The sequence below is a fragment of the Juglans microcarpa x Juglans regia genome, chromosome 3S (genome assembly GCF_004785595.1).
Source record: "Juglans microcarpa x Juglans regia isolate MS1-56 chromosome 3S, Jm3101_v1.0, whole genome shotgun sequence".
In the NCBI taxonomy this organism is placed as follows: Eukaryota; Viridiplantae; Streptophyta; class Magnoliopsida; order Fagales; family Juglandaceae; genus Juglans; species Juglans microcarpa x Juglans regia.
Genome location: NC_054599.1, coordinates 26,384,349 through 26,405,086, shown reverse-complemented (window position 1 = coordinate 26,405,086; position 20,738 = coordinate 26,384,349). Strand labels below are relative to the sequence as shown.

The following is a 20,738-nucleotide window of genomic DNA, read 5'->3' as shown; positions in this document are numbered from 1 at the left end:
AATGATAGAAATTGACACGTTATATAAAGTCACGTTTGAATAATAAGATGAGATGATTTGTGAATAATAATAAAATTATTAATTAAAATTAAATGAGATGAAATAAGATAATATAATTTTATCTCATTTCTTTATTCAAATCAATCGATATAAATGATGAGTCGGGTTACTCTGCCGCCCAGAGTAATCTGCTCGATTTGACCGTATAGTAATTTTTAAGTTTTTATTTTTTTCTTCATTTTTCTTTTCATATTTTTAATATATTTAAATATTTTTAAAAAATAAAAAATATATTAATATATTTAAAATTATTTTTTTAATCATTAAATAAATAAATAAATAAATAAATTTTTTTTTTTTCTGAACGGTAGACTTGAGCAGTAATAAGGAGGCAGTAGAGCGGCCTTTCTCATAAATGATAGTTTGATTTTATTAAGATAAATAATATTTACGGTAAGAATGCAGTTTCTCTGGCTCAGGGTCCCGACGCGACCACCCACTTGGCTTCCTTACACGTCAACGCCCAGTATATATTTAATTTTGTGCATGCACGACAAATTCAATTCAAATGAAAATACAGACTCCACCCCCAATCTGAGGCCTCTAAAACTCGCCACGTGCACAAGTCCCCGCATCCTCACCGTCCACGACAGGCCACGAGGTCTGCCCTACGGGCAACAAGCAAAACCCTCGATCCCACCCTTGGATAAAAATCAAAACCTTATCGACGGCCCAAGACTTGCCCGACACGTCCTCGGTCAGATCTCATCGCCTTTAAGAACCGGCCATGGCCTCATCTCCTTCCTCGCTCAGATTTAGGGTTCAAAATCCCCAAACACTACAGGGTTCACGATTTTCTTCCTCTCTCGTTTGGATTTTTTTATTTTTTTGGGGAATTTGGGGGCCTCTCTATCGACGCGTGGAGTTTATCGATAGGCGCGTGAAGGTCACACCCCACCCGATTAATGGTTTCCACCTCATTGGCATTGAGGATTTCGAATTCCGTACGTCCATGGCGTCCGCCGTCCTAGCCAGAACCACCAGCACCACCAACAGAGCAGGCGGAGGATTCATGGGCAAAGTCCCTATCTCAAACCCTAATCCTAATTTCACCACCAAAAAACGACAGCAGCAACAACAACAACAACAATTCCATCCAATTGGCAGTAAAATCATCATAGACGAGTCCCCGGCAGTGATCCAATCGGCCGCCTCCGACGATGCCTCGTCGATCAGCCACCGAAGACACACCACTGCCAGTACCGAATCGAACAATCTTCAATGCGTAAACTTTAATATTGCATCCTTTTCGAAGAAGCAGCTCGGTGAGCTCAAGGTCCGTCTTGCCGCCGAGCTGAACCAGATTCGCCAACTCAGACACCGCCTCGAATTCCCCTCAATACCTAATCAAACCCATGCGCAGCCACCTTCGAAGAAATCGAAGAAATTGTCGGGCAAGAAGCGGCCCTTACCAGAAAACACGAATAAGAAAATCCAGAAACCAAACCCCAATTCGATTTTATCAAATGCGAACAGGAATATGAACCTGATGGTGATGAAGGCGTGCAAGGACGTACTGACGAAGCTGAGAAAGCACAAGAACGGATGGTTCAACGAGCCAGTGGACGTGGCGGGCATGGGGCTTCACGATTACTACGACATAATCAAGCAGCCGATGGACTTGGGGACCGTCAAGTCCAGGCTCTCCAGGAATCTCTATCAATCTCCGTTGGATTTCGCCGCCGATGTGAGGTTGACCTTCACCAACGCCATAACCTACAATCCCAAAGGCCACACCGTGCACGCCATGGCTGAGCAGCTACTTTCCAGGTTTGAGGAGTTGTTTCGCCCCGTCGACGAGCAAATCGAGCAGCCCGATGAAGAATATGGAGAAAAAGGGGTCTTCAATGCGGAGGAAGAATTGGAAGCGAGCGATAATAATAACCCTAATTCGATGCAATTTGCTAAGAGATCGGAGCGGACATATATCGAAGACAAGGTTTCGGATCATTCAGAACCGTTGCAGGGAAACCACGCGAGCTCATCGAATCAGCCGATGGTGCAGTCTCCGATGAAAGCACCACCGGTAAAGCCAGTGAAGCAGCCGAAGCCCAAGGCGAAGGACCCCGACAAGAGGGAAATGAGCCTGGAGGAGAAGCACAAGCTGGGAATTGGGTTGCAGAGCCTGCCTCCGGAGAAAATGGAGCAGGTGGTGCAGATCATAAGGAAGAGAAACGGGCATTTGAAGCAGGATGGGGATGAGATAGAGCTTGATATCGAGGCCGTCGACACCGAGACGCTTTGGGAGCTCGATCGCCTCGTCACCAATTGGAAGAAGATGGTCAGCAAGATCAAGCGCCAAGCTCTCATGGGCAACTACGCCAAAACCAATGGGGTAGATACTAAGCTCAATAATTTCCAAAAATATTTCCATTTGTTTAATTTTGATCCCAATGTTTTGAGCGTTTTTCTCACCAGCTCTGCTTACTTGTGGTCATTATTGTTTATTGATAGGAGTTACCTGTGAGTAGTGAGAAGAATGAAGCCGTGGCTATCGAGGTGAAGAAGCCGAAGAAAGGAGGGGAGGCTGGGGAGGAAGATGTTGACATTGGGGACGAGATGCCTATGAGCAATTTTCCGCCAGTGGAGATTGAGAAAGATGTTGGAGGTCACGGGAGTAGTAGTAGTTCTAGCAGCTCTAGCAGCTCAGACAGTGATTCGTCCTCGTCGAGTGGTATTACCGATTGTCTCATTTCTGCTTGGTGGGTTTAAAAATTCTTGTTTGCAGAAATGGCTGATGGTGATGTTTGATGTAGATTCGGATTCAGGGAGTTCTTCTAGGAGTGATTCGGATGCCGATAATGCAGAGTCTTGAGGCCATCTAATTGAGAGGGCTTTCCAAGAGTAGACTCAAGTGGAGAGCTAGATCAAAATGCCTTCCTCCTTTGAATATCTTTCCCATTTGGGGATGTTGGGTTGTGTAGTAAAGGTATACCTCGTGCTATAATTAATTGCCCCCAGTAAATTTCCTTTTCTTCATATTTTTGTGTTATATGCTGAATTTATGAAATCTCTTTTGGTACAGGGGATGTTAAACTCGGAAGTGTGTGATTTGTGGAATTTTTTTAAATTGTTTCAAGCATTTGGAGGAATTGTTGAAATGGGTTATTTTGGTTATAGAGTGACGGAAATGTAAAAAGGAGCCCTTGAGTAGGGTGAAAAAAAGTAGGTCAGATGGTAGAGAACTACTGTCAGTGTAAACAGATTAGGGATTGTTAGAAGAAAGTAGAGTGAGAGATTTAGAGTGATTGAGAGACACCATTGTACACATTACCCCCGCATTAATACATGATTTTCTTGGAGAATTTTGTGATTCAATTTATCCATCTTGATGGGTGTGATTCTCTTAAGCACGTCACTAAGTCATTCCAGGAGCTGCAACTGCTTCCACCTTTGGTAGCCAAGAGATTCCAAAGTTTCATTTCATCTGTGAATCGTGCACTTTGATGATCTTTCTAGTGATCTGATGGTGTGCCCAAGAATCATTGTGGAAGAAAGATTTCAATATTTGAAACTACAAAAATTTAATTAACAAAGGTCGTCCCCAAATTAGCTGTTAGCTCAAGAGGCTTTGGTTTCCACAAAATGAATTAAAGAACGCGGGCTGGCAGATTTGATGGAGTATAATCCGTTTGGGGGAAGAGTATTGCCTAGGAGACGGTCCTTGTCGTGCAATTATAAATGAATTGATAGTTCGCGTGACCACAGAAAAAGCATTCCTTCGACGGAAAATATCTTCAGCAAATATTGGGACTTTTTTTCACATCTTGATGGGTATGGGATGTTACTTTCCACGGGAGCTGTTCATGGGCACTCTCCCCCTCCCTTTCACTGACCTCCAGCCATAATGGTTGGGGCATCATAATGAAGTGGGCATTCAATACCCGCTGCTGCCATTTTGGTCATTTGTTAGTGAGATTTTGTGAGATCATATATAATTTGAGCATACACATACATACCATTTCTTACTCCCATGGGATATGTTCAAACGTCGAAATAGGCTCGAAAAACATTCATCTTATATTTTTACATCTAAATTCAATTCATCTAATCATTATAATTTTTTTAAATTTTAACATAAAATAAAATAAACAATTCAACTTGTTCAAATTTTAAAATAAAAATAATATTTAAAAAATATATTCTAATAATATTTTATTTAATTTTTTAATTTTAATTTCAACTCATCTCGTCTTATTTGTAAAAACAAACTAGACTTATTTTGCATACTGTAACCAGCGGGCCCACTCTTACATGTATTCTGCACTTCTATTTTCTGTTTGGGTTACTTCCAAAAGCCCGTCAAAAGGAAACGCCGAAGGAAATACAATTGAGGAAAAATTGCTGGTTCCGAGTAACTTCGGATATCAGGACTTCCCCGTCCATAGAATGTCTAATTACAACAGGGATCTTCTCAAATTTCAGCACAATTCAATAGCATTTTGATTGGAGTGTGCATTTGTGAATGGATAAATGATATGAAGAATCTGTTTAATATTTCGGGAAGAAATAACCTAGTTGACGGCAAGTGACAGTTTATGTCCCGAATATCCTTTAACAAGAAGTGGAGTTTAAACAAAGATGAAATTCTAATGTTTTCTGATTAATAATCAAACTGTTCCCATATGAACACTAATCAGAGAACAAACAAAATAAATACTCAATGCAGACAAAACTTCAAAATTCCACCAACATCAGATTCTGTCGGATATAAAACCTTCCAGGTTAGAGAAGCTCACGTCGGAGCAGGCCAAAATGCGACCATAAGAGTACTGCAACAAGATTTCTTTCGTGGTCGATGACTGAACATACTGCTTTCAACCACTTGATGTGATGACTGAGGAGCGTGCCAGACACAAACAAATCAGTTAATCAAGCCTTCTCGCTATATCTTCTCTTTATAGTGCTACCTTTCCAGTTTTCAAATTAACGAAGTTCTCACCAAGTTGAGATTCACAAGCAGCATGAGCATCTGGGTCCAAATTTTTAAGAAAAGACCTGGCCAAGCTAAGGGTCGATATAATCTGAAAGACCCTGCCACAAAACTTCCGTACTTCGGCTCGCCTCGACTGTTTTTCGGGCATGTTGGTCACTAACTCCTTTACCAGATAACAGAGTTTATGCAGATGGTTTTTCACAATTTTCTTTAATGCATCTTGGCCACTTTCATCAGTGGAAACCAGAGATTTTAATATCTCAGCAACCAAATCTAGTGCTTCCACTCGCCGAAATTCTGACGTAGTGCTGCCACATTTCTCCAATAGGAAGCCAAAGAGATGATGCCCAATCCACGGCCTTCTTCGAAATATTTCTTTCAAAAATTCAGATTTGATTTGAGACTTTTTACTCTCAAAGAATCCCACCAAAACACCCTGGAAAATATCAAAAACCTTCTGCAGTTCAGCCTCTGGAAACTTTCCTGCATCAATGATCTTCAGAATCCAGAAGGTTGAATTTTGAGCAAGCGATGTAACCATTTTGTATCGGTTCCATGAGGCTGATTGCTTCTTCTTTGACGGATTAGCAGCAGATTTCTTCCTCTTGAATGGTTTTGATGCCAACTTCAAGTTCTTTTCTAACAAAGATTCAAGAGTAGATAGCTGCAAACCTTCACCCTTAGGATAATCTTTTGCTTTGAGAATCTTCTTTTGCAGAATCCCCCATATACGCTGTCCAAGCTGTTCAGAACCTTCAGCAATTTGTGGGTTAACAAATGCTTGAGCCAGGTTTGAATACACTGTTAGAACCTGTGGCTTACCTGTGAAATAAAGACAATCACAAAAACAAATCAGTGAGGCAGATAGTGTATATCAACTGTATGTCATAAAAGATCATTCGTAACTGAACACACCAATCTGTGACAATTTCACCAACACCCTGCCAAATACCAGCACTGCAGGCAAGGACCACAAGTCCTATATTGTCTATCGCTAAATCCTCCTAGCCTACTGATCCAAAATGACAGCTAATTTTACTTTCTTTTTTAATATGTAAAAGAGATTTTATTAATACTAATAACTGAATAGGTGTATCCCAGAGTACAAAGGAGGTATGCAAGAGAAAACACCTAGTTAGAACGCAGAAATGGATATGAGGAAATGTTGGGCTAGGTCATTTTGGGGCAAGCCGATTATTTATGATGAAGAGGATGAGCTTCCATAATGAAATTTAAGCCCATTGAAATCCAAAAAAGAAACTTCTTTGATCATTCAGTGAACATTTTCTCTTGTATGACAGCTAAACTTAGTCCTATATGAAATTGAGGACTCAAATTCTACTCATAAATTTCTAGTAAATATCTGTACACAACCAAAACTTGCCTGGATTTTCATGCACGTAAATTTCAAGCAATGAAAGGACACGAAGTTTGAATAGTACAAGCTGGGAATGAGCATTATCACTCTCAGCCTGATTCTTCCGCTCCTTGAAAATCTGGGCTAAATAAGAATCCATCCGAAACATTGCATCATCATCCATTCCTCCATCAGAGTCATCGGAAGCCTCAGGAGCTTCTTTCCCAACTTCCACAGATACAGCATTATATGTTCCTCCATTAGAATCACCAGAAGTTTCATCCCCATCACTTTCCGCATCAGAAACAAGGGAAGCTTCAGGAACTCCTTTGCCAACTTCCCCAACCCCAACAACAGCCTCAGAATCATCTGTCTGCTCATCACTCTCACCCATTTTACCAGCCTTAGCTTCATCATCCTCATCTTCTTCAATACCAAGAAAGTTTTCATCATCACTATCATCATCCTCACTCGCTGCATCCTGATGTCTAGCTTGTTTGAAAGTTTTCTTGATAGCCCGCAACATCCGCAACAGTGCATCATCCGTAATACCATCACAAAAGTATCTGAAAACCTACAGATAATAAATAGATACCAAATAAATAATCACAAAAAGTTTTTCCTTGAAATCCCATCACCAACACCATGTTTGGCTCATTGCTAGAGGAAACAAACGAAAAGAAAATATCCAAGTTCTCTTCTTTTCAGTGTTTGGTTTGTAACAACTAACAAGGACAGAAAATAATGGAAATTGTGAGGAAACAATGCCTCAATTTTCACCTTTGTTTGACAAAGGTACACATTTTAAGGAGAGGGTAAAAAATATAATGTATTTATAAGGTGCAATTTAGTTCTAAGGGAAATTCAGATTAGCAGAGGTCATAAACCCAGAAACTATGCATGCTTTCATCTCACACACCTGCTCGATAGAAGTCCGCATGGGGGTTGATGACTGTGGAAGCAATGAAAGCAATGTATCTACAAGAACATCCATCAACTCAGGTGTTGCATCACCATCCATCTCATCTTCTCCAGAGGATGGAAGAAGATCAGAAACAGCAAAAGCTTTCTTGGAACAAATAATAAGTTCAGAAGCAGCTTCTGAAAATTCTCCTGGTCGAAGGAGCACTTGGAGAAGTAACTGGATGAGCAGGTACCTCAGTGCATGCATTTTATTTGCATCAGCACTAAGCCCACAATTCCTTTCCTGAAATCATCAATGTAAAAATCTGAGTTTTCATATCACAAGGTTAACCACACAAAATATGAAGTGACAGTCAGAGTATTGAAAAATAAAAGAGAATCAAAGCTTGCATCTCACACTCAAATCCGAACAAAAAGGATTTCACAAAAATAATGAGGCCAGCAATACCTATGTATGGGCCGGAAGAAACACTTGAACCTTGGCTCGATTATTTTTTGGGCTTGGCCACATTCAGGTAGATTTTAAGGCATGAATCTTAGCTATCGAGAAAAAGGATATATCATAAAGGAAAATAAATTATACACAACATTTTTTACAACACATTTCACAACAATGTGTTAAATGAGGGGTAATTTTGTAAAACTCTTTATAAAAGTAACATTACTTTACAAAAATACCCTCATCTTACAACATTGTTGTGAAATGTATCGTGAAAATATGTTGTGTGTATCAATACTCTATCATAAAAGACCTTACAAATTTATAGTCCAAGGAAATCCAAGATATTGAAAATACTCATTCTCATAATTTCATGGTATACAATGGGTCTGACACAAGTTTTCCAATCTTCTGATTGAGAACCACCTTAACAAAGATATTGTAACTAGGAGTGTTCACAGAACTGCAAAAAGTGACAAATCAACTGTGCTACACCCCACCAACCAGTCTGAGCTGATTTTCAATGATCCCAAGTTGCAGTTCAGAGTCTATTCGAAAAACTGGCACCCACAATCTTTTTCATTTCAAGTAAATCATAGATAAATTTGGTGTTCAATTTCAAAGTTTTGTTCCCCGAGGGAAATCAAACCAAGTGGCACCTACAATGCCACTATGCTGCATTCTCACAAGTTACAGCGCTTCCCCATGACAATCCCCTCCTAAAACTCCATCGCATCCTCACTTCAACCTGTCAACCTCTGGAAGAACTTGCCTGAGGTTGACATGCAAATGTAACTCTGCTTGGTCATGCAAAGACTTAGCCCTCGCAGACTCAATTGGCCAAAGTCAAGATACGCAATGAATTTGCAGCCCTATACTTCTCAAGCTTGAACGAGCGGTTCAAAATTCTCATCCAACCACCCCTGATTTCCGATCCTAGTTTTCCAAATCAGTCTATGCCCAATCCTACCCTTTCAAAATTAAACCCCAGCTCAGCTCCACTCCACCTAATTTGTTTAAATATGCCATTACTCATTGACATCTAGGCCAAAACTGATGCATCACACCAACCCGTTTAGTTATCATCTTTTGATTGTGTGGTTTGGCTGATCATTTTCCAAAACCAAAAGGGGTGATTTCGTCAGTCTGAACACCTTCAAACCCATTGATCAGCAACCTTAATCGTAACAAGTAGTAAGAATTCTTGTATTATGGATCTGAAAATCTATTCCTCCAACAATAGATAGATGTACAATTAAGTAAATAGAACCACATTTCAAAACATGAATTTTAGGCTGTGAAAGAAAATTTACCTCTATGTAAAGCCTATTCTCCACTTCTTCCAATTTTTCAAATGTGTTTTTGTCCTTATTACTCAAAGTGCAAAAAAGGGAAACTGAAGGAATGTTGCGCAATGTGCTAAGGAACCGCATGAAGTAAGACCCAAGATCATTGGGCTCAAGGCCACTGGCCAAAGCTCGTGGCCCCTCACCCTTTTGAGCGTTTGCCAACAACAACTGGAGCTGCTCAATACACATCCTGCATAGAGCACTTGATGTGGCTGCTTTTGGCCATCTAAACTTCTCCTGTAATTCAAAAGAAGTCACTTCCGTGCCAAGAGATGCAGTGAACAAGCCCTGAACAGCTAGAAATTTCAATATTTCTTTTTGCACCCGTAACTTTGCTTCAAGATCCAGTTTCAAATATTTAAAAATACTGGGGAGAGATTCTACAACCCAAGTTTTCAGAAAATCAGAATTTCCAACTGTCCCGACCAAATCCTTATCCTCAATTGAACCTATCTCAGAATTGTCATCTGTTGTTTGACTCTGATCTGAGGGTTCCTCTGAAGCATTACCTTCATCCACAAACAAGTTCGTTAGATTCTGAATAAATAGCATGCAACCAGATTCTGTTCTGAACCCAGCCATCAAATCTTTAACTGTTTTTGTCCGTGTGATGCAGTCAAATCTTCCATTGCTTTGTTTCTGAAGGCCAATAATAACAGAAACTCTTCTGATATCATCATCTCTCACCCAATCTGACAATTCTTTAAGAAAATGCTGTGCAACTTTATAAAGCCAAGAATCCTTTGTTGAAAGTACATCCATTAGACACTGGACAAATTTGTATGACAGGAAAAATGGGACAAAAGAAGCAGGCAACCTAGGGAGCAAGAGAAGGAGAATATCAAATGCCAAGTGTTTACGGTCATGAGATGACATGAGAAGGGATCCTTCAATAATAACTTCACAGAAACATTGGAAGTTCTTTGTAATTTCTTCTTCAGAAGAGCTACATTTTCGACTCTTCTTGTGTTTCTTTAATGAATTTGAAACTGATGCAGCATCGTCGCCTTGCAAAACCATTTCAGGTAAAAGAATATTTATGAGAACAGGCCACAAGCTGTGAACTCGAGGCTGACAAAATGTGGATTCCTGCCATATTCCACACAAGCACAAATAATCTTAGAGTTCTTCCATAAGTCGCTACTAGCTACAAGAAAGAAATCTTCAAATACTACCTTCAAGCAATTTGCAAGAGAGGAAAGATGGTTGGCAGTAAAAAGTTTGCTTGGGCTAAATGGATCAGGCAAAAGCTTGCCAAATATTGGCCTGTCAACGGAGATATTTTCTCGAAGTTTCAAAGCTAGAAGCAATGCATCTGGATTTCCTGCTTCAGCAGATCCTTCAAACCACTCACGCAATCCCGGAGCTTCGAGCACATGATTTAACAATGTTTCAGTGGGCAACTGCAAATTCATGATAAGACAGATCCCTAAAAGGATTATTAAGAATTAAAAGAGCAAAACTGCTGCAGTGGAAACACAAAAGCCAGGCATAAGATGCTAGTACATCCAAGTCTCCCACGGTTTTGCCTCAAACAGGAGGATTGAAAAATCAAATATATCAACTTCAAAAGACAGCCAACAGACATATGCTTCAATAAACTTGGAACAATGAGGCAATTACGTGCAAGTTTAAAATGCCAGCAGAACCAAGGAAGACAAAACACAAACATGTATTGGCAACATTCAAAATCCACTTGTCAGCCGTAAAATTTAAAACGTGGAAGGGAAAGAGAAGGTCTAGATTGGAAATGTTAAACATAATGACAGTAGGAACATAGATATTTTTCAACTTGAAGTTGACAAAAGGGCAAGAGAATGGCTAAAAAATAATTTTGGAAAATAATTTTTTTTTATAAGTAAAAATATTATATATATGAATAGGAGTAACCAAGTACACTAGACGTATACAAGAAAACACCTAACCCATACTAGAGAGCTCCTAATGACCCAAAAAGCCCGTGAAAATTAGAAATCTATCCGAAATACACCAAGCCTGAATTGGAATAGAACACACCACCCCATCCCCAACCCCTTGTTTCCCTTAAGACTAACACTCCTCCTGAAACTCCCTCTACGAGGACGTCTTCATAAATGAACGAACTAAACAAAGCTCAACACAAGAAACCTATTCATTCATGAAGTATTTTACATATGATCAAGAGGAAATCAACTCCAGTGAAATTCATACACTATTTATTTAGTGAGATAAAAACATGACCATCTACTTACTGTGGGTTTAAACACCCTTTTTTGTAGGGTTTGGAATACCCATTTAGACAGCCACAAGTATATTGGAAGAACATTTTCAACCACAGGCTGAAATTACACCATTTTCTAGCAAAAAGAACAAAAAATAAAGCCAGAAATTCTCATCAACCTCGGAACCATTTTTTATTTATCAGTAGAAATACCTTTTCAATTAAGTCTAAAAGAACTGAGACTACAGGTTCTTGCAAGTATCGCTTCTTTGTTGCAAGGGAAATAAGAATACTGGTGAATTGCTTGATGTATGTGGTATTTCTATCAGCAATCCACTCTTCAGTTAGTCTTCCAGATCGGGCAAGAGCACCATAAGCAAATAAACGACCTAAAAGACAGTCCTTAGCTTCCTGCAACACCATAAGAAGTCGAAATATAAATTCATATGGAGAGAATAGCAACTCGATCAAAAAAACAATTTGAATAATGTAGCCTACCTGACCCTTCATCGAGGATGAGACCTCTAACAAATCGACAATAAGTTTCAGCAACGAGTCCAGTTTGATGCTATGTATGGTACCGACTAAAAGAGTCAAACCCAATGCAAATCCTTGTCTTGCACACTGCAAAAGGTTATTTCAGCAGATTATCACTTGATTAAGATTATTTGAATAACAGCAACTGTATAAGAAATAATGCATCTAGAAGCTACATTCCAGTCAAAATAGTGAATAACACTGTTCTAGAAGTTCTACCACCACAAAAAACGATATACCCAGATACCTATGTAATGCTTTATATATTCTGTGAAAATGTTTCACATAACCAGGTGAACAAAAGCTTGATAACCCAGACCCGAGAATCACCAAATATGAACCTTGGAATAACATAAGATAATGACATTTTGAAATCCTCAAGTGCATTTATACATGGACTAAATAGATCATTTGGAGCATAAATGGACAGGAAAACAAATGCAGCAGTATTCAGAATGTGCAATGCAACAAAACATAGGTGACCAAAGACTAAAATAATAACTATAAGTTTACAACTATAAGCTTCTAAGTGAAAACAAGCCAATGTGAGACATTGAGAAAACCAAAGAAAGAAAATGAATTTTCTCAAACTTAAAGACCCTCAAGAATTATACCTGCCTTATCATTTGGGCCCAATAACTGATTAATAGAGTTCACTAACTTATTCTACTCAAACAAAGAAGTTACTTTTTACAAGGTTGAACTCCCAGAGAAACATAGCTTCATGAGATTAATTATTAAACACCATCCATAGAGTATAAAACTCGGGATGTCCTTTTATAATGGGAGCTTCCAGTTTAGTAGGGTGTTGGAGGAACCCAAAGATTTCATGCAACTGCATGTTTATATCTCTCCCTGTTGTAGCTTCCTTCTCTAACATATCAAAATGAAGACCATGCCAATAAATAGGTGCAGCTTTGCTATTCTTTGCATTATAATCTATATTCAGTTATGATCAGGAGACACAGTTACAAGTGTGATTCATGCCAAACATTAATATCTGTAAGCCATTAAGATGTCATTGAGCGGAAATTTTTTTTTTTTTTTATAAGCATTGAGCGGGAAAATATTTAAAATGCAATCCTACCATTTACTAAAAATAACTAAAATAGCGGTTCCCACATTTAGCACAGGGAAGAAGAAAGTGCATGTGCAGTCACATGAAGCCGTATATGTGCCTTAGTAAAACAAAGGTTATATATAACATTAAAAAAGGTAAAAATCGACTAAAAATACCTCTCTTGATGAAGAAACTCCACGGATAAGCCTGCGCACAGCATATCTCAAAGAAGGAGCACAATTTTTCAAGCCATCATCCTTCTCAGCTTCCAATTTCAATCCACCCTCGACATTGTCCTTATTATCAATCCTCTCGTACACTTCCTGAACTTCTTGTAGCTCTCTCACCATTGCTTCAGCAGCCACTTCCCTTACTTTACCATCCATCGATGCCAAGTCCTTAAAAACACCAATATGAAACTCAGGCAAGCCACTATTCAATGAAGGTGCCACTGGTGCACGATCTTCACCCTCTACCAGATCTGCATCTATTTGTTTGGGCCTTTTGGATTCTTCTTCGTTCTCAGAAGCTGCAGATCGCCGTCTCTCTTTATCCAATGCCTTTCTCTTCTTCCTTCTCTCCATGGGTTTAACGGACAAAGCTTCATCTGTTTTCTTATCCTTCTTCATTTTCTTCTTCTCCAAAGGATTCAAAACAACTGTATCTTTATGATCCTCCATCTCCTCCTCCACAGAGCTGGAGTTTCTTTTCTTACTACCCATTTAGACCAAACTCTTTGTTTTATTTAAAAATTATCCTACATAACAGTACATCAGAAAAACAGCCACTAAGCGCGTAAGAGCTCCAATGCCCCTGAGGTTTTATAATAAAAGGCGAAACAACAAAATAAATGAAGCAATAACAAGCACTAGGCCACGACATTCCACTTCCATCCCATAATCAATATAAATCTACATATTTGTATCCTACTATTCACTATCCAGTTAATTCGTTCAGAAAAAGGATATGTCCAAAAAAAAAAGCATACAGATGTTGATAAGAAATCGTGAATCCGGAAAAAGAATAACAGACTAAGGAGTATAAGAATCAATTTATAGTAGTAAAGCTAAAGGGGAAAAAAACTAAGTACCTTGACTACTATTTATATGGGCGCTTATGAAACAGAAGAACCCGAAGAACAAAAGCTTATGAGTGGTTGCGTTGCTTCACTATATTTTCTCGGAAATCAAACATAGGCAGAATAGAAAAGGAAGGGCAAACAGGTGCGAACCTTCTAGGTTCTAGGGTTCGGGGTTTGAGCCAATGGAAGAAACGGCTCGTTTTGTTCTGTTCTGTCTGAGTGTGAATGTGCCCACTCTGGGTCTGTGGCCGCCAATGGCAATGGAAGGGGAAAGCAGAAAGAAGCGAATTGAGGAAGGTTTCGGCCGGTGGAAACCCATGTTATATATATCTCTCTAATATTCAAAATTAACCCTTTATTATTCATCTTATCAGAAAAGCCTCAATTACACGGATAATAATATAATACATGACCTACTATCTTTGAGAAATTACGGTGGCGCCCCCCCGGGAAATTATTATTCATTATGGGTGTAAATTTAAGCTGTAAAACTGAAAAACCAAATCGGATCGGTTAGAAAAAAAATATATATATATATAAATTAATTTTATATATTATACAAAAAATATATATATAAATTATATATATAATATATAATTATATATCATATATGAAATAATTTCATATTATAATTTATAAATTATAACATAAAATGTTAATCTTAAATATGAACATTTGTAATTTGTTTGATCATATATTATTAATATAATTATATATAAGATAATATTATTATAATTTATAAAATAAAAGTTTAATCTTAAAGATGAAAATTTAATTGATCATATGCTTTAAAAATAATATATATATATATATTAAATTATTAATAACATTTTATCATAAGTAGTAACATTTTATTATATGTTTTTTACATTTTAAAAAAAATGGAAAATCGGACCGGACAGGATCGAAAACCGGTAAAACCGGATGTACAGGTTTAGGAAGGTAACCGAGGCGTAATCAGTTTTGAAAAATGAAAAACCGATACATACCGATTCGATCCTAAATTTTATTTAAAACGGGACCGGTTACACCCCTATTATTCATATTATATGAAGGCTTACTTCATGCTTTTAAATAATTTAAAAAATAATTTATCATTTTTTAGCCATTGACGACAAGTCACTCATATTTTTGTTAAAAAATCTAACAAATATTTAGAAAAAAGCCTTAAATTAAAAAAAAAAATTAAAAACACTATCAAAACGAAAAAACTAAAAAAAAAAAAAACTCGTGAAGCAAAAAATAGAAATCGTGAAATATAGAGGCTAATTATGTACTCAACACCTTATTCTAATTCTATAAAGTTATAAACATCGATATTTACTGGCCTTCCTTTTTTTATTATCTGTTATTTATTTTTTTAAATAAACAACTTCCTTTCTCGTAAGTTACTGATTTCTTTTTAGGAAAATGTTAACTATATTTACTTCTTCATATATCAATTATTAATACGTAAAAAATCATGAAATTTAAAATTTAAAATTTAAATTTCAAGAGAAAATTAACAAAATAAATCTTATAAATAAAATTATAAGTACATATAATACTATTATTCTTGAAAAATAAATTTTCAGATGGATAAGGGGCATAGACCGTTGTAGGAAGCTTTTATGGTCATTAGTCATTGTTTCACAAAGAAACATCATCTTAATTTAAAACACATCATCAAATTCTAACCCTGAGATCATTTAATTTTAGTGAAATTGAGACGTACGTACCAATCTATTAATAAACTATTTTCCCCTCCCACATACATATTAATTAGCAATGACAACCGTAAGTCATGTTACAGCTTCAATAACCAAGAGGACAGAGTCCCACGTTCCGAAACACTAATGGCTTTGATGAATTATTAGCAAGATATAGAGGTAGGCACATCAATATTAACCAAAAAGCATGTAAATTCTGGACTGAAACATGAACAAAAAACTCGTATCTGTAAGCGAATAGGAATACTGCTGCAAAAATTTCGTCAACAACGTATTAGAGAGCAGAGACTTTGTGCTTTGTGCTCAAATGGAGCAAGGGACTTTCTAATACATTCAACCTCCCATATTTAGATACAAAAACCGCAGGAAACTTTTATGCCCTATAGAGGGCACGAACCTTAAGATATCCGCCCTAGTTTGTGACACTGCCACGAAACTACCTTCAAGTTACAATCTCAACACTCACTTCTTCACCTCTTCATAGTCTGCCTCAGGAGCCTGGTCACCACCACCACCCTGAGAACCTCCAGAGGAACCATCACCACCAGACCCACCTTGCATGTGCTGTCCTATCTTCGAGACAGCTTTGTTTGCCACATCAATCTTCGACTTAATTTCTTCAGCATTGTCCCCAGCCGTTGCCTTCCTTAAATCTGCAATTGCATCCTCAATCTCTTTGGAAACCTCAGCAGGAATCTTATCCTTGTACTCGCCCAAGCTTTTCTCAATGCTGTAGATGGTAGTATCTGCACTGTTTCTGATATCAATCAGAGCTTTTCTTTCTTGATCCCTCTGAGCATGCAACTCAGCTTCCTTAACCATCTTTTCAATTTCATCTTCCGAAAGCCCTCCAGATGAACGGATGGTGATCTGTTGTTCCTTCCCGGTGGTCTTGTCCTTAGCAGAAACAGTCACAATACCGTTGGCATCAATGTCAAAGGTGACTTCAATCTGAGGCATGCCTCTGGGGGCTGGCGGAATGCCCACAAGCTCAAACTCTCCAAGAAGCTTGTTGTCAGAGGCCATTTCACGCTCACCTTGCAATACCTTGATGCCAACTTGAGTCTGGTTATCAGCTGCTGTGGAAAAAGTCTGCAATGGTAAAAGTGCTATTCAGGAACCTCAAGAACAAAAAGTTACATAATGCAAAGTGTATGAAAAACAACCTGCAATGGGGAAAGATCGAGTCAAATTGAAGACCAGACAAAACTGAGCCTCTCAAAACCAAGTCAAGCAGGAGTTACATACCTGACTCTTCTTTGTTGGAATGGTTGTGTTTCTGTTGATCAGCCTGGTGAAGATACCACCCAATGTCTCAATACCAAGTGACAAAGGAGTGACATCCAAGAGAAGCAATTCTTTGACATCACCACGAAGAATACCACCCTGGATAGCAGCTCCCAAGGCAACTGCCTCATCAGGATTTACTCCTTTGCTTGGGGTCTTTTGGAAGATCTCTGCAACAACCTCCTGCACTTTTGGAACACGTGTCATCCCTCCAACAAGAAGTACCTCATCTACCTCCTTGGAAGTTATGCTAGCATCCTTCAAACAGTTCTTACATGGGGCCCTAGTCCTCTCAATCAAGTGATTCACCAAACTTTCAAATTTCGATCTGGTTAGTGTGATATTCAGATGTTTTGCACCAGATGCATCAGCTGTGATGAAGGGCAGGTTGATCTCAGTTTGGGTGGTAGATGAGAGTTCTATCTTAGCTTTCTCGGCTGCTTCACGAAGCCTCTGCAAAGCAAGCTTGTCCTTGGAAAGATCAATCCCCTCAGTTCTTTTAAACTCACTCACCAAATACTCCAGCAGCGCATTGTCAAAATCCTCTCCTCCCAAGAATGTGTCTCCATTTGTTGCTTTCACCTAGACAAAAGAGTCATTGAGACTTGAAATGATGAGGAAAGTGATGCAGTACAGATTTAGCACAGCAGCAGTTAATAATAAGGATAGAAAAATAATGTTGACATCACTCCAACCAAAGCTAGTTGTCACACCCAGTAGGAAGAATCACTCTTCACAAGAAGCAAACTCACATTTGTGCAAAAAGAAGGCTGGTTTGTTCTAAAAAGAAATTAAAAAAGAAAAAAAAAACTGTAACAATGCCTCCTAAGTGTACAATGTGATACATTTTATTTGAATTCTACACCCACCAACTAGAATTCAAAGGAAAAATAAAACAAAAAGTTCTCCCATCGTCAGTCAACAACCAACAGCAAAGTAAAACAAGATGTGTGAATGTGCATGTTTATTCGTCCACAATAAAAAAAGGCTACTTTAATAGCAAAAAGAAAAAACTACCTCAAAAACACCATTAGAGATCTCTAAAATGGAAACATCAAATGTTCCACCACCAAGATCAAAAACTGCTATGAGACCCTCCTTATTGTTCATTCCATAGGAAAGAGCAGCAGCAGTAGGCTCATTGATAATTCTCTGTACATCAAGTCCTGCAATTCTGCCAGCATCCTTTGTTGCTTGTCTCTGAGCATCATTGAAATAAGCCGGAACAGTGATCACTGCCTTTGTAACTGACTTTCCAAGATATGATTCTGCAGTTTCCTTCATCTTAACTAGGACAAAAGCCCCAATTTGGCTTGGGGAATACTGTTGTCCGTTGGCTTCAACCCATGCATCTCCATTTGGACCCCTGACGATCTTGTATGGGACCATATTCATTTCTTTCTGCGTTATAGGATCATCAAATCGTCTCCCAATCAAACGCTTGGTTCCAAAGATGGTATTCGTGGGGTTAGTCACAGCCTGACGTTTTGCTGGAGTACCCACGAGTAGTTCTCCTTTTGGGGTGAAGGCAACCACAGATGGTGTGGTTCGAGACCCCTCGGCATTCTCAATAACTTTGGGATTCTACAGTTTCTCTCAGAAATTAGAAAGAGTCAGACATAATTCAAACTGAATCAGAAAGAAAACAACATGATATTTTGATCGATAAATAAGAAATGAGTCCTTCAGAGTCATTATGAGAACACTATTTCTCATGTCTATACCTTTCCCTCCATAACTGCAAGACATGAATTGGTTGTTCCCAAGTCAATGCCAATAACATCACTCGCAGCAGGCTTAGAACTGTTTTGAAAAATTAAAAATATTATAAAAAGAAGGAAAATGAAAAAAGAATCCAACAGACTCCAAAAATAGCTGAAATCCCTTATACCTGAATGCTCTGGTCAAACTTGCCCAATTGTGACCCAACTTTGAGGGAGCCCACAGAGGCTTAGCATTGCTGGTGAACTGCACAAGCATTAGAAAGCATCACTAAGGTAATTTCATACCAATGACTTACTCTCGTGCTATCGAGTTGTTTTATAAGGCCTTGTAAAGTCTTGTTACTCATATCCATCAAGAGCTTTTATATGACATTTTCGAGTCATGTTAATGGAAATAGTCTGCTATATGAGTTTATCCTGAAGTTATGTATAAGTCCAGCAACTTGCTTGAGCATAAAAAATAAAAGATGCAGATCCACGATGGGTACTTTTGAAACAATCACAAATGCTCAAGCTCTTTTTCCATTATCACCTTTTAAAATCCGCCAATGGAAAATGTGCAAACCTCATTTTTTTTTCCATCATAATTCCTTTAGGCAAAACTTTCTTGAGCACCTAATGTTACAGTTAATTGCAAGAGAACTAAAGCTAATCATGGTTCCCAATCAATCATGAGAACAGTCTGCACTTAAACTGAGACATGATAGCATTTCCAAAATGAATAAAATTTCTGGGTTCGAACCATTCACCTCGCAGCTTACAATGTCGGATGACGAAAAGTTCTGTTTAGGACACAAGACTAAAACCCTAACCGAACTAAGCCTACTACATCCCTCGGACTCGGTCACAATCTCTTACAGAACAACACTGCTTGTATATCATTGCGTAAAAGCCAACATCTGAGAGAAGATTGAGACAAAGACACCGAGAAATAGATATTAACCGATTACGTTTTCGTTTTAACCGGTTAGGCTAGGACCCCCCACCTCCTCTACAAAGCTAACAAATTTTATTAAGCTCCGCTAAAGTATATTTTCTCGGATCAAAAGCAACCAAGAAAAAAAGACAAAAACTAAATATTTCGAGAGAAAATTCCCTAAATTTATTCAATTTCTCTGGCTCTGGCAGGAAGCAAAAAGAGCACATCGGATACAAAAAATGGACGACTAACAATAAATGGTTCAGCAAAAAGGAAGCAGACAGTAATCTCGCAGAAGGGGTAAAAAGAAGAAGAAGAAAAAGAAGAATAAGAGAATACGTACGGATCGGAAGGCGGAGAGAGGTGCGGAGGCGACGTCACGGCGTCGCAGCGAGCGGATTAATACGGCGGTTGCGGCCATGAATGGTTGCCTTAGACGGATCGGAGCGCAGCGAGAAGTGAAAAACAGATAGACACGGCGATAGAGGCTTTTGGAAGGAGGAGGGTTTAGGGGTTTGAGGATACAAATGGTGGGGGGAAAGAAGTTGCCTTTTTTTTTTTGGGCAGCAGGTGGAAACGAGGGGCCTGTGACGGGTTTGGGGACTGTTCCAGGGACAAGATACGTGCTGCTAGAAGCTTCTAGACCTCTTTGGGCTTAATTTGTTTTCTCAACTATTTTTATATTATTTTATTTAATTATTATAATTTTTTTAAATTTTTATATAAAATAAAATAAATAATTTAAATTTTTTAAATCTCAAATAAAAAATAATATTAAAAAAATATATTCTATAAATATTTTTATTCAACTTTTAATTTTTATATCAACTCATCTCATCTATACAGCTCACCATCTAGGTGATCAAACAGAGTATAGGTCTTGTTTGTATTCAAACATTATCTTAATTTATCTCATTTAATTATTACAACTTTTTAAAATTTTTAAATAAAATATAATAAATAATTCAACTTTTTCAAATTTTAAAATAAAAATTATATTCTAATAATATATTATTCAACTCTTAACTCATCTCACCCGGCTTCCAAAATTGTTTAACTAAACAGTAATATTTAAACCGGTTTATATAATTGTTATTTAAAATGTTAAAAATACCTATATATAAAGTGAATGATATATTAATCAATTTAATAGGTG

At 38.0% G+C, this 20,738-nt stretch overlaps 3 protein-coding genes across 3 annotated transcripts; 1 reads left to right on the top strand and 2 right to left on the bottom strand.

Moving 5' to 3' along the window:
* Positions 1 to 797: 797 nt before the first annotated feature.
* On the top strand, positions 798 to 2,887 carry LOC121257782 (transcription factor GTE2-like). The gene is made up of 3 exons (XM_041159012.1): positions 798 to 2,395; positions 2,515 to 2,734; positions 2,817 to 2,887. Exons 1-3 carry the CDS (start codon positions 1,013 to 1,015, stop codon positions 2,873 to 2,875), a joined length of 1,662 nt encoding a protein of 553 aa, XP_041014946.1. The 5' UTR covers positions 798 to 1,012; the 3' UTR covers positions 2,876 to 2,887.
* Positions 2,888 to 4,644: 1,757 nt separating this feature from the next.
* Positions 4,645 to 14,243, bottom strand: LOC121257916 (rDNA transcriptional regulator pol5). Its single transcript, XM_041159188.1, has 9 exons — positions 13,953 to 14,243; positions 13,039 to 13,619; positions 11,764 to 11,889; positions 11,479 to 11,676; positions 10,241 to 10,468; positions 9,030 to 10,154; positions 7,273 to 7,560; positions 6,381 to 6,927; positions 4,645 to 5,818 (listed from the first exon to the last, which is right to left on the bottom strand). Exons 2-9 carry the CDS (start codon positions 13,582 to 13,584, stop codon positions 4,959 to 4,961), a joined length of 3,918 nt encoding a protein of 1,305 aa, XP_041015122.1. The 5' UTR covers positions 13,585 to 13,619; positions 13,953 to 14,243; the 3' UTR covers positions 4,645 to 4,958.
* A 1,583-nt stretch (positions 14,244 to 15,826) lies between these two features.
* LOC121257917 (heat shock 70 kDa protein, mitochondrial-like) lies at positions 15,827 to 20,225 on the bottom strand. The gene is made up of 6 exons (XM_041159189.1): positions 19,926 to 20,225; positions 18,831 to 18,907; positions 18,664 to 18,742; positions 17,957 to 18,523; positions 16,901 to 17,521; positions 15,827 to 16,744 (listed from the first exon to the last, which is right to left on the bottom strand). The coding sequence occupies exons 1-6, from the start codon at positions 20,001 to 20,003 to the stop codon at positions 16,115 to 16,117; spliced, it is 2,052 nt and encodes a 683-aa protein (XP_041015123.1). The 5' UTR covers positions 20,004 to 20,225; the 3' UTR covers positions 15,827 to 16,114.
* Positions 20,226 to 20,738: the final 513 nt, after the last annotated feature.